The sequence below is a fragment of the Gracilinanus agilis genome, chromosome 6 (assembly GCF_016433145.1).
Source record: "Gracilinanus agilis isolate LMUSP501 chromosome 6, AgileGrace, whole genome shotgun sequence".
NCBI classification, from domain to species: Eukaryota; Metazoa; Chordata; class Mammalia; order Didelphimorphia; family Didelphidae; genus Gracilinanus; species Gracilinanus agilis.
In genome coordinates, this window is record NC_058135.1 from 216,601,941 (window position 1) to 216,616,063 (window position 14,123).

A 14,123-nucleotide genomic window follows, 5' to 3' on the forward strand; every position below is an offset into this window, starting at 1 on the left:
ATTCCACTCACTGTCCCACTTAGCCTAATTTTAGTCCTAATTTTATAAAACATCTGGGAAACTTTGTGTTTTCCTTTCGATACTTCAGTGATGAGTCTTATCCAGAAAAAAACAACAATCTCTGTCAAATTTCTAATCTTCACCACTTTACCTTTTGTGCAAATCTGGGTTTTTACCACTGCGGTCTGCACAAAGAGGAGTGTACCAACATAGGACATCCCATTTCAGAACTGGAAGGGACCTAAGGGATATTTAGTCCAACTCTCTCATTTTCCAGAAGGAAGAAATGGAAGCCCAAGATGGAATGAGACAAGTATATGAACACTGATTTGGGTTTTATTTTTTTAATGTTGAAGTAAAAGGTTGTTCTTAGAAAACACCTAACCCCTTCTAGTCCTAAAATTCTATTATTTGCCCAAGGTCATATAGTGAATTAATAAGAGAAGTGGAGCTAGAAGCCAGAACTCTTTCCACTCCTCTAGGCTGTCTTTCATCCAAAAACAGTTTATATTTGGCTCTGGAATGCATTGCATGACTTTTATAGATCGGTGCTATAATTAGGTTTTGCTTAGGTTCAAACTTAAATTAGTTTGCATTCCCTCATCCTGGCTGGGTGGAGGCGAGAACTGGCACAGAAGGGAGTTGTCCTGAGAGTCAGATGGAGCCCTGAGTTTTAGGATTCTTGAGAAGCGAGGCTTTGGACGTACTTGGGATTGAGTGTGTCTTGCTGTGGGCAAGTCATCTCTCTTGGCCTCAGTTCCTAACTTGTATGACTGTGGACAAGTCACTGGGCCTCAGTTACCTTACCTACATGGCTGCTGTGATGTTCATAGGGAAGCTGATTGAAAGAAGAAAGGGATTTTATACGTGGAAAAAATATGGCCCAAAGTCATACTAGCAGAATACATAGAAAAGGTAGGTTTTGTGCTCATATCTTCTGATTTCAAAGCCAGTTCTCCTTCCTTTATACCATATTACTTCCCCCAAAACCACTCTACCAAATGCCATATGAATAGTAATAATAATAATAATAATAACTCACATTTACATAGAACTTAAAATTTACAATACACTTTCTCCACAAGGTAATGAGTGAAAGCATTGTGGCCATTTAATAGTAAAGGAAACTGAGATTCAGATGTGAAGGAATTACTCACCCATGGTTATGTAGCTATTTAATGTTAGAGTCAGGATTTGACTCAGATTTCTCCCGACTCCAAAATAATAATAAATCCATGTAGGTATCTGATACTATGGATGGAATGATGGACTTGGAATCAGGAAGACCTGAGCTCAAATCCTTCCTGACACTAGTTGTGTGACTGTAAACAAGTCACTTAACCTCTGTTTATCTCAGTTTTCTCATCTACAAAGATGGGATAATAATAGCACCTACCTCCTAGGATTGACAATCAAATGAAAAAATATATGTAAAGCACGTTGCAAATACTATTAAATGCTAGTTTTTATTCTTATCTGGATACCAACAATATCATGTTACTATTTTGTTTCTATTAATATTGGTAGGCGAATGTGTATTACCTTTACCTTTCTTTGAAAGTGCATGGTTTCCCAAGGAGATCAGGAGAAAGGGAAAAGGACTTATATATTCTAAAATATTTATAGCAGCTCTCTTTGTGGCATCAAAAAACTGGAAACTGAGGGGATGTCCATCATTTGGGGAATGGCTGAATACATTTTGGCATATGATTATGATAGAATACTATTGTGTCATAAGAAATGACAAATGGGTTAATTTTAATTTTAATTAATTTACTTATTTTTAAAATTTTTACCTTCTATAATCTAAGTATCAATATTTTCTATATAATACTAAGTATTGGTTCCAAGGCAGAAGAGTAGTAAGGGTTAGGCAATTGGGTTTAAGTGACTTGCCCAGGGTCACACAGCTAGGAAATATCTGAAGCCAGATTTTTATGAAACATCCTTCTATAGACCTGACTCTCTATCCAGGGAGCCACCTAGCTGCCCTCAATCAGTTGATTTTAAAAAATATGGAAAGGGCTTCATGAAATTATGAATACAACTACAGAACTCATGTTTGAAGAATGACTCGTGAATGTCTACCTCCAGAGAAAGAATTGATAAATAGAAACAAAAGAGTTTATATATATACTTTTTTTTTGTCAAAGGGGGGATGTAGGGAGGAGAGGGAAGGAGCTATGTGGGACTTTTGATGTAGCCAACAAACAGATAAATTAATAAAAATTTAAAAAAGATAGTAGCACCTCAGGCTCAGGGAGAGCTGGGTTTGAATCCTGCCTTTCCTCTATATATGATGCCATTCAAGTGACTTTTATCCATCTATATCCTGAGGTATAAGACTATAAGATGCAGAGCTTTGGCTGATGGGCATTGGGAAAGGAGGTCCTTTATTGGGAGCTCCCTACGTTCATGAAACCATTGATACAATTAAAAAGAAACTCATTATTCTCTTCCTAAGAAATCTGACTCATGTATTGGATGAATGAATTCTGGTGTTCATCTTCCTTTATTCAACTTTCTCTTTAGAAAAAACTACCTGTCTTATTGCTGGGGCATTCCACAGACCTGAGGCCCGGAGAATTTGTGGTGGCCATCGGGAGTCCTTTTGCCTTACAAAACACAGTCACAACAGGGATTGTCAGCACAGCCCAGCGAGATGGGAAGGAACTGGGTCTTAAGGATTCTGACATGGACTACATTCAAACTGACGCCATCATCAATGTAAGTCATGCCCTTAACTCTGATAACATCTTATGCTAATGGCTATATTTGAGCTGTCCAAAATCATTTTGGTGGCCAGAATAATTTGCAAATGGACTAGTTTCTGCCAATCCAAGAAGAAGTCGATGGGGGGAAGAACAAATATTTATTCAGCACCTACTATGTGCCTGCACAGTACTCAGCACTTTAATAATAATAAATAACATTTATATTTCATTTACCATGTCTAGGCACTTTGATAAGAGCTTTACAAGTATTATACCATATCCTAGGGGTAAAGTGCTATTAGTATCCCCATTTAACAGATTAGGAAGCTGAAGCAAACAGAGCTTAAGTGATTTGCTCAGTCACACAGCTAGTAAGTGACTGAATTCCAATCCTTTTGAACTTAAGTCTCCCTGACTCTGAGGCTGGTCCCTGGTAATGGTACCCTCTTGATGAGTTCCTTTAGGGAAAAAATCATTACCCTATTACATAGATTCCTTCTACATTTAACTAAAGAAATTCTCCTACAAGAAATACCTAAGTCTAACCTTTGGCCCATAAATGAAGTCTTCTCAGCCTGGTGGGATCTTACAAAAGTTATGTATAGCCTTCAAGGATCTACAGTTACTGGAAGACTATGAAGAAGCATCAGAGGAAGGCTTAAGAGAGAACTATATGTGTATATGTATATTTAGACAGGTGTCTATGTATACATATATAATATACATATATATGTACATGTGTATATATACAGGCATATATAACACATTTGTTTTGTTTTGTTTTGTTTTAAAAACCCTTACCCTCTGTCTCAGAATCACTACTGTGTATTGGTTCCAAGGCAGAAGAGCAATAAGATCTAAGCAATGGGGGATGAGTGACTTGCCCAAGGTTACACAGCTAGGAAGTATCTGAGGCCAGATTTGAACCCAAGACCTTCCATCTTTAGGCCTGGCTCTCATTCCACTTAACCACCTAGCTGGCTCACATTTGTATGGAAGAGCTAAGAACCAGAGCCATAATTAGGATTTTTAATGCCTGGACCAAATTCCATAAATTTTGCCTAGGGTTAGCAACAGAGAAGCCTTCTTGGAAGGGAAATCTGGGAGAGAGAGCTGGGCAAGAAAAGAACTCATTTCTTAGCTTCCTATTTTAACTAATTATTCTTGCTAACTAGGTGTTAAATTCTGTTGCTTCCATTCTGCTAAAGGGCTGAAAGCACTGTCAGTGCCTTCTAAATTCAGCACCGAGGGGGGAAAGTACCAGTCACATCACCTGAAGTTAAGGCTCTGCCAAACCTATTTGGTCCAGTTGCTTCAAGTTTCAAATTTATTAAGGCAGGCTTCGAGTCTAAGAATGGATCAAATAACCGTCTATCTTTTCAAAAGAAGCAATGTTATGAAATGGTACAAAATCCTTTGGGAACATGGATGGGGCATATTCCAAATGAACTGACTTCTTCATTTTATGAGCTACAGACTGTCATATACATAGGGCAGACTATTAACCTCATTTTACAGATGATGAAACTAAGTAGGTAAGTAGATGAATAAGAGACTTCAGTTCACCTTCCCCATATAGCATCTCTAACAAACGATCATCCATCTCCTTCTTGGACATTTGAGAGTCCTGGGAAACTCACCACATAGGGAAAGAGGAAGTCCATTTTATAGATTTAATGCCTAAAAAGTTCTTTCTTATATTATCATCTACTTGCTTTCCTCTCTGGAGGGTAACTAATCCCTCTTCTGCAAGGCAATCCGTCAAATATATAAAGACAGCTTTCATGTGTCCCTTAAGAAACCAGGTTAAACTTCTTCACTTCCTTTAACTCGTCATCATATGCCATAATTTCCAGTTCCCTCTAAATCCTGGTCACTCTGCCCTGTACTTAATCCAATATGTCAATGTCCTTCCCAGGATGTCATGCCCAGAATTGAATATAATATTCCAGATGTGGGCTGATCTGAGCAGAAAGATGGTTTCATTGCAGTTTAGTATAGAAAATTAACATTAAAAGATCATCATCATTATTTTTGGCATTGACTATTAAATTATACTTGTTAGTTCATCTGGAAAGATGCCTCCTACCTTGGGATCCAGAAAGCTTCAACCTTTTCCCTCATGGGTATAGGGAGTGAATGATGGATGGATGTTTCTTACCAAAGTGTTCCTAAGGCTTAACCACTACCCAAATCAGGAGCATTTATTGAGGGCTCATTGATCCAGAGGAACAAATGAATGCAGAGCTGTCAGCATGTTTCTGAAGTTTAAAAGAACAAAACAAAAACTTCACAAGAGATGTGGTAAATATACACACCTTAAAAAATCAATTCTACACAGCAGAAATTCACAGCTTATCTACAATCCTTCCTTTTGTTCTTATTTGAATGTTTAGGTTTGTAGATGATGATGTTCATTGTAAAAAATGATGTGGTTCAGAGCCTTTCATTCAAGACAAATCAGTTTCTAAATTCTACCCTCCCAATCCACCTTAGGATAAATGAATGATTGGTAGCTGCAGTGTTTAAAATTGGCTTAGGGGAAGGGATGTGAGTGATTTTTAAAAATATATTACTTAATTAGGAAAACAGAGACAAGATGCTTTCACTCACATATCTCTTGTGACAAAGAACTCAGTATTGCATCCTTGAACCTTCACAGACTTTCTACATGAATAAAAATCCACATTTATATAGTTCTTTATGATTGATTTTTAAGATTCACACTTTATAAAGGTCCATGAAAATAGATTGTAACCACCTACAAAATAACGATTACCTAATGAGACTGGATTTTTAATAAACAGATCAAAAGTTCATCCATCCAAATTTGACCACCTTGGGAGACTGTACACCTTTATCTGCCATTTAATAAGAAAGTTTTAGGAGCTCCCTTTTGGGAACTGGGCACTGTGATATGCTGGTTAAGTTCTCAAACTAGGAAGTAGGAGACTTTACCTCTGCCATTTATCAGCTATGTGACCTTGGGCAAGTCAATTTATATATCTGAGCCTCTATAAAATTGAGGAGTCTCCCATCATGTTTTAGTATTCCTTCCAGTTCTAATGGTCCATATTCTAAGATTCCTTCAGGTCTTATCTACAGTGTCTTCTATACCTTCCAACTATAATCAGTCCTTAAACAAACATTTATTAAATACTACAGGAAGAAACACAACAACAACAACAACATCCAGTCCCTGCCCTCAAGAAGCTTGCCTTCTAACTAGGGAGATAACATGATTAGAAGACAAATCAAAGATACAAGGTCATAACTCTGTGCTCTGTAGTCCAAAGGTCTCTTCCAGCTCCAACATTTCATGGTGGACTTTGACTATATTTTTAATATAGGCAAAATGATTTTTTTCTAAAGTAGAAAATATAATATTTGTCTTTTATTCCTTTTTATAGTATGGAAACTCAGGAGGACCACTAGTTAATCTGGTAAGTACACAATTAAAAGTTGATTCTAGTTCAAAAGTCTCTTTGAATTTCTATGAATTTCCTGTTAATGAGCCTAGGCATGACTACTAAGAAGGAGCGTGATGGGGAAGGCAGGGCAAAGGGCCCAAACAGTCCACCAAGTGGATCATTAGTCTCCACATAAAACAGGATTAAGTCTTCAATGTCAGACAGCATTACTGCTAAGAGGAGAAACTATTATGAGCTTTGGCTTTAGAGCTGTTTCTAAGAAGCCTGACTGTGGGACATTTAGAACCCTGCTTGATTCCCTGAGACTTCCACTGAAGGAGGGTCCCCACCTCACTCACATCTCCTGTAACTTTAGGACCCACACCCTGAGGCTGGCACTTCCTCCTCCAAAACTCCTCTAGCTGCCCTGTGTCTAGGAACTAGAGGTGACAAAATCAGCCTGCATGGAAGAAATATCGAGGGTGGAAATGGAAGACAGTAAGGGACATTCATTGTTGGAAACTGTCTTTTTTTAAATACAGAAATGAATGAATGGGGGCAGCTAGGTGGCTCAGTGGATTGAGACAGGAGGTCCTGGGTTCAAATTTGGCCTCACACATTTCCTAGCTATGTCATCCTGGGCAAGTCACTTAACCCCCATTTTTTAACCCTTAGTGCTCTTCTTTCTTGGACTCAATATGTAGTATAGATTCTGAGATAGAAGGTAAGAATTTTAAAAAAAAGAAATGAATGAATAAAGCTTTTATTAAGCACTTACTTTGCGCAAAGCCATAGGAATACAAAAGAAAAGCAAGACAGCCCCTGCTCTCACATTCTCAAAAAGGAGAAAAAACACACATGGAAGGTTCAGCTTCAAGTCAGATGGGAAAATTCATTGTCTTTAGAATGCATCAGCAAAGCAGTTGGGATTTCTTCTTCTTTAATATCATTTCTGCTGATAAAACCATATCAGTTTCTGATGTTGAACCATCAGATGGAGTCAAGGTCTTCGGCATCATTAAGTTAAATTAAGTCATTAAGAAAGTCATTTCATCTCTCTGAGCCACGATTTCTATATTTGTTAAAATAGTGTTTGGACCAGGTGATCTCTGAGAAACAATCTACTCTAACATTTTACCATCTGTGGTCTGTGTTCTATATTCTGAGATCTATTCCAGAGCGCTGTGGTTCTAAGTACACTATGACATGGGTTATTCAGAATTTAGTGTAAGTGAAAAGAAAAAGTATGAATGTTTCTAGCAATGTGATAGTAGGAAACACAACACTGTGCCTCCATTTCCTTATCTGTAAAATGCATCTCTAAGGTTGACATTCTCTTTTTTTTTCCCCCCAAGGCATCCCTTGGAAAGCCCACTCTCATTCATTTAAAGGTCCTACTCAGGTTCAGGGTCACTCAGCTCTTCCTTGAGTTTGGAGAGAATAAAATGGGAAGTTGGCCATTATAAGTGAAGCGGTCAGTTTTAAAGGGATACTTTGGGCAAGCATTTTATAGTGACTGGGCAGCTGTTCCCTTTAGAAACCTGGACTAACTTTATCTTTCTTTTAAAAGTTGCAGGCAATGTGGCTTGCTTTATTGTCCTCTAGTGACCACTTAATCCACTCTCTTTGCACAGGATGGAGAAGTCATTGGAATAAACACATTAAAAGTTGCAGCTGGAATCTCCTTTGCTATTCCTTCAGATCGTATCACACGATTCCTCACCGAGTCTTATGACAAGCAAAATAAAGGTAAAGTCCCTGCTTGGAGACCTTAGAAAAACCAACCCTCGGAAGATTGGAAAAAACAAAAACAACCCTCCCTGTAAAATGTCCACTTCCCCTGAAGAATGAGTCCTCAGCCTTGGCCAGTTAACTTGGGGGTACAAAACTGAGGCTGGCACCTAGGAAAAAAGCATGTGAGCCAGTCCTGGACAAGGGACAAGTCAGTGCCAAGTCCAACAACTCTCTTCTCCTGGGGAGCCAAAGCAGAAGATAAATAGTCCCTTGGGCTACAAGCATATTACAGTACAAAGATGCTGCCTGTCTTATCTTTGGTACCAGCTTCACTCCCTGTTCTCCAGCCTGAGGTTTTGCAAAGAGTTCTGACACACTGTGAGTCATCTCCAGCTTCAGCCCCAGCTCCCTCAACCACTTCACCCCATACTTAAGTAACAGCCAAGTCCATCTTCTTCCTTCCTTGTCATCAAGAGTCTTATCTCATAGGATCATAAGATTTAGAGCAAGGTAGAATCTTAGAGATCACCCAGGTCAGGGATTCTTAACTGGGGGTCCATGAACCTGTTTGTTTGTTTTTTAATATTTTGATAACTATTTAAAATAATTTCCTTTGTAATCCTAAGTATTTTCTATTATGCAATTAAAAACATGAAGGATTAGGCTCCACCAGACTGCCGAAGGCATCCAAAGGGATGTTGGGATTTCTTGTTCTACTCCGACACCTTCATTTTCTTTTCTTGAAATTTTTTTTCCTACTTTCTGTCATAGTAACAATTCTAAGATAGAAGGGCAAGAGCTGGGCAAATGAGGTTACATGACTTGCCCAGGTTAACACAGCTAGGAAGTGTCTAAGGCCAAATTTGAACCCAGGCCTTCTTGACTTTAGGTCTGGAACGCTGTCCACTGGGCCACCCAATTTCCCTCCTCTCCCATGCTTTCATTTTACTGAAAAAGAAATGGAGGTCAAGAAAAGGGAAGCAGCTTGCCCAATATTACTAAGATTGTAAAACAGAAAGCAAGAACTCAAGTTGAAGCTCCTGGTGCCAGAGCCTGAGTTCTTTCCAGGAGCACTCACTGCTTAATCATTAGTCCCTTATTATTTTATGCCTAGTTATTTAATAATCCTTCATTCATTGGTCTCCTCCATTTAACTATTTCCTTAGCTATTAGCAACAAATCCTTCCCCCTCTCTTTGTAATGACAGGAAGAAGGATCATTGTTTTATTCCTCCCTTTTCCCCTAAATAATCACTTCTTCTTCTCTCGGCCTCATCAGCTTCCTGATCTGTAAAATCTACATTCAGCCTCCTTAATAGGTCTTTTTGCAGAAACAATAATATGTTGGATGTCAGAGAGCTTGGAGAACAGTAAAGAATTAGAGAAGTGGAATGTATTATTGCTGGGTCCCTTAATAAAATCAGTGGTGTCCAATAATGTTTCATCTTGAATTCAGGCAACTGGTCCTTTTTCTCCATAGCCATCTCTGCTCCCCCCACATTTCTCTTCTCCTTACTGATTTTTCTTCTGCTGAGCTAACCTCTTCTCTAGTTTCAGCTGTTTATTTCTTGGGTATAAGGGCATCTGTATTTGAGTCTTGCATCTGACCCTATCTCTATGGCTTTAAGCAAGGCTTTAATCTCTTTAAACTTCAGTTCCCCCAACTGTAAATTGGGGATAAAATCACCTACCTCATAGGGTTGTTGTGAGGACCAATGAGATAATGTCTGTAATGAGCTCTGCAAACCTTAAAGCACCTTCTGTATCAGTGGTCATTATTTTTGTTGTCATTTTCCCATCGCCGCTTCTCCGAAATTCAACGTCTACGTTTCTAACACAGCTGCTTACTTCAGATGGGTTCCATCAGTTTAAAACTCCAGTTCAGATGCCATCATAAGTATTTGGGAAAGAGAAGTCATCAACCATAACCAGTTTCCCTTGGGACCCCACCATCTAACAACACTGAGCCCCATGCAGTTGTGCAAGGTCACATGGTTGGCTATCATGTCCAATTTCCATTTTAGTCTTCTTCTTCTTATCATATTCTCTCTGGTAGAGGTGACCAACTCTCCTCCTAATGCAAGAATCTCTTCTAAATTATTCCAACAGGTACCCATCCAACCCCTTCTTGAACACTATAAGTTACAGGGAGCTAACTACCTCACCTTAAAGTATCATATTGTACTTTTGAGTAACTCTTATGAGAAAGTTCTTCTTTATGTTGAGCTAAAATGTATTCGTCTGTATCTTCTACCCATTTGTCTTAGTATCTCCCCCTGGAGCCTCTCAAAATATATAATTCCTCTTCTATGTAGGAACTTGCCATATATTGAAGATACTTATAAGCTCTTTCTTGTGCCTATCATGCCCCAAATTATCTCTTCTCCAAGGTCAACATTCATAGTTCCTTTCAATTAATCCTCATATGATATGGTTTCCAGTCCCCTCACTAGCTAGTCAAATTCCTTCCAAAGACATGAACCCCAAAACTGGACACAGTTGCACAAATATGGTCTAACCAGAGAGAAGTTGGGGTGCTGCCCCCTCTCTCTGTGTACACTAGACAGTATCAAACAAATGGTGGGGGTTCATGGTTGTATTTAGGAACATGAGCTCTTACAGAGCAGATACTGTCCTTTATAGTGTTTATTACCTCACCTACCAGTAAAGGAAAATACTTTCTAATGTTGTAATTCCTCAGAATATAGCCAAATTTTGTTAAGCCATTTTCCATTTACTAAAAAGCATGCACAGTTTGGGTCACTGAAGTGATTCAAAGATCTGCTATTTCCTTTAATAAAAGCATAAGATACTCTAAACTCTGTTGATCCAAAGTCCTTTTATCTCTGCATTTTAAATTAAAGAGACTTTAAAGTCTCTACTTGTCACAGTTCTCACTGGGAAGTTTGGTGTAATATATACTGGGTATGAAGCTTTCATTGGTTGTTTACAGTGTGAATAGTTAATACCACTTTTGAAATTCTTGAGACCCCATGATACATGTGGAAGTTGACCAACATTGACAGTGGTCATCTGTGAGTCCTAAGCACATGGAAATGTGAGTTATTCTGAGAAGGGATATAGATTCATTCCCTGCTGGTCCTCTGGAAAACCACTGAGTGGCTCCTCAGGTGTAATGTCTGGCCCTTAAAGTGGAAACCATTTGGTCATTTCGAAGCTCATGCCAAGGTTTCCAGTCTTTTGGGCTGTAGATTAGACCCAATAGAGAATTTAATGAGACTGAAGAAAGAATTTGACAACAGACTCATTGTTAGTGGTATGAAAAGAGCTAGGAGACCTGAGTCCTGGTGTCAGGTCTGCCCTTTACTAGTTATGTGACTTTGTGGTTCAATTAATTTCATAGTTCCCCAGTTTCCTCATCTGTAAAATGAAGGCCTTAGTTTATCATCTCTCAAAATCCCTTCTAGCTCTAAGAACCCTACACTCATTTATTTTGAAGTTAGAAGAGAGCTCCAAGGGCATCGCCTCCATCCATATGATACAGAGAACCAGTAGCTGGCCAAGAATCCCCTCTACTACCCAGCCTCTACTCAAAATACCTCCAAGAATAGAAGAATCATTATTTCCAAAGTTAAGCAGCCAATTCTACTTTTATACAAACTTAAGGGTTAAGAAGTTTTTTTCTGACTCTGAGTTGAAGTCTTTCTTTCTGCAATCATTGCTCCTATGGCCAGACAAGAAATTTGGTTAAGCAATAATCAATTAAGAGACTAGGTGATATAGTGGATAGAATAGTGAGCTTGGGATCAAGAAGATTCATCTTCTAGAGTTCAAGTCAGGCCTCAAATCAGGTTACTAGATATGTGACCCTGGGCAAGTTACTTAACCTTATCTAGCTCAGTTATCTCATCTGTAAAATGAGCTAAAGAAGGAAATGGCAAACCACTCCAGTATTTTTGCCAAGAAAACCCCAAATGGGGTCATGAAGAATCAGGCATGACTGGAAAATGACTTAACAATGATGAAAACATTTTAGGTGCCTGCTATGTGCCAGGCACTGTGCTAAGTTCTGAGTATAAAAAAAAGAGACAAAAGATAGTCCCTGGCCTCAAGAAGCTTACAATCCAACAGGGGAGCCAACATGCAAATATACATAAATACATACAAATTAAGTTATTATATTACATATTATATTCTGGGTACTTAGGTTTCTTTTGGGGGGATCAATTTTATCATCTATAAAATGGACTTAGCCATTCTTAAACTACCTACTTCGCAGTACTGTTATGAGGATGAGATCATGTATGTGAAAGAATAATTTGTAACTAGAGTTTGTAGGAGGGCAAAGCCTGAGACTCCATTGAACAAAATTGTGCAAAATACCCAGCTTGCTTTCTCCCCCTATAAAAATATATGTAACTTTCAATACATTTGCCTTGATAGCTACCAGCTATCTCGGTCCTCCTGACCTCAGCTTTGTTCTCTCATTTTCTCTCATTTCCCTTGCTCTTACTTGAGGACGCATAAATAATTTGGCAAGGAGGATTTGTCAAGAGTTCTATATAAATGTCAACCATAGTATTTTTAATGATTAACAATAATAACAATAATTTGAAACATCCAGAGAATACAGTGCCTTCTTGAGCTCCATGTTGCATATGTTTTCCCCAAAGTAACATCATTCTACCTGATGTGATGGCAGCAAATCCATCCTCACAGACCTCTATGGACCATGTAGATACCAAACCTGTTGGGTTGTTTTTTAGGTCCAAATCTGTGTGAGAAACTGGAAAGGAAAATTCCTTCTACAAACACACAAGGTCAACTTGGTTTACTATGTCTTAAGAATTTCCTGGTTTGGGGAAAACTAGGTAGTACAGTGGACAGAGCAACAGGCCTGTGGTCAGGAGGTCCTGGATTCAAATCAGGTCTCAGATATTTAGTCCTGTGAAGTAACTTAATCAGTCTAACTCAATCAAGTCACTTAACCCTAATTGTCCAGCCCTTACCTCTCTTTTGTCTTGGTAACAATATTTGATATCAATTCTTTAAAAAAAAGCACACACACACACACAAAGTAAAGGTTTAAATTTTTTTTAATTAAAAAAAAAAAGAATTTTTTGGAGTCCTGAGAACTTTTGAGAGGTCCTCAACAATCTCCTGAGAGGTGATTTGCACAGAATTACCCGTCCAGTAGATTTCAGAAGCAAGGATTGAAGGCAAATCTTCCTGACCCACACTCCTTCTTCCTAGGGGACCCGAAGATTAAAAGCTGGAAACACCTTTATACATAATCTAGCTCAACCTCTCTCTTTGACCCCTCATTGTATAGATGAGGAAACTGAGTCTAAGAGCAATGAAATTATTTGGCCAATTTCTCACATAGGAAGTAGGGAGAACTGAGATTCAAACCTGGTTCTTCTGATTCTGGATTTTGTGGTCTTTTTATTTCTAATTTTTTCTCAAGGGGAGTTTTGTAGAGTAGTTAAATTAGTCCACATTTCTATAGTCTTTTCTAAGCTACCCTGTCCAGTACTTTATGTCCCTGATCTCATACATTATATCAGTTAGAATAATGGCTGTTTAGGTAATATCAATAATCAGTCCCATTTTACGTATGGGAAAACTGGAGGTAGATGACTTCTTCAGGATCACAGATCTGGAAAGTAGCAATTAAGACTCAAGCCCAGATTTCCTTACTTCCAATTGCAATGTCCCTGGGATCTTCTATACCAAGCTGCTCTCTAATCCACAGTCACTAAGCATTAAGCAAGCCTTCTCTATGCACCAGGTACTGTTCTACTGTTCTAAGCTCTGTTAGCACTGCTATGATCCCAACTAGAAATCAGAAGAGCTTTGGAATAAAACCTCATCAATGAGGTATCATCTGACCCCAGAGAGGCTTTGTTGTAAGGTGGCCATTCCCAGTTAATGAGGCGGAGGTGCCTGATACTTTGGATAGGAATCATCTGAACTACCACTGCAAGAGAAACATTTGATAAATAGGACTCCCCCTCACTCTTCACTTTTAGGAAAAATTGCCATAGTATTTACTTAGAATTCTCTTCTATACTATAAAAGTCTCCTGGAATTTCTGCAGTCGCTGCCCTGAACAATAGGACCTAATGTATATAGTGTGATGGCCTTGTATACCTGCTTGCAAAAAAAAAAGTATAATACTCAAAGATTCACTGTGTTCAGCATATTAAATGGATTAAGTAAATCTATTCAATATATTTAAATAAAATGTATTAAATAATAAAATATATACTTATAAAATATATTTGATAATATATTAAATATAC

The 14,123-nt window shown here is 38.4% G+C and overlaps 1 protein-coding gene across 2 annotated transcripts in view; it reads left to right on the plus strand.

Annotated features, from left to right (window-relative positions):
• The window catches only part of HTRA3 (HtrA serine peptidase 3), a 51,551-nt gene that overhangs the window by 30,250 nt on the left and 7,178 nt on the right, over window positions 1–14,123 (plus strand). The window contains exons 4-7 of one of the 2 annotated variants that reach the window (XM_044680272.1): window positions 2,533–2,727; window positions 6,125–6,157; window positions 7,759–7,878; window positions 12,714–12,717. In XM_044680272.1, the coding sequence (XP_044536207.1) occupies window positions 2,533–2,727; window positions 6,125–6,157; window positions 7,759–7,878; window positions 12,714–12,717 (352 nt within the window). The remainder of the gene's footprint in view (window positions 1–2,532; window positions 2,728–6,124; window positions 6,158–7,758; window positions 7,879–12,713; window positions 12,718–14,123) is intronic. The other variant, XM_044680271.1, reaches the window with a different exon arrangement.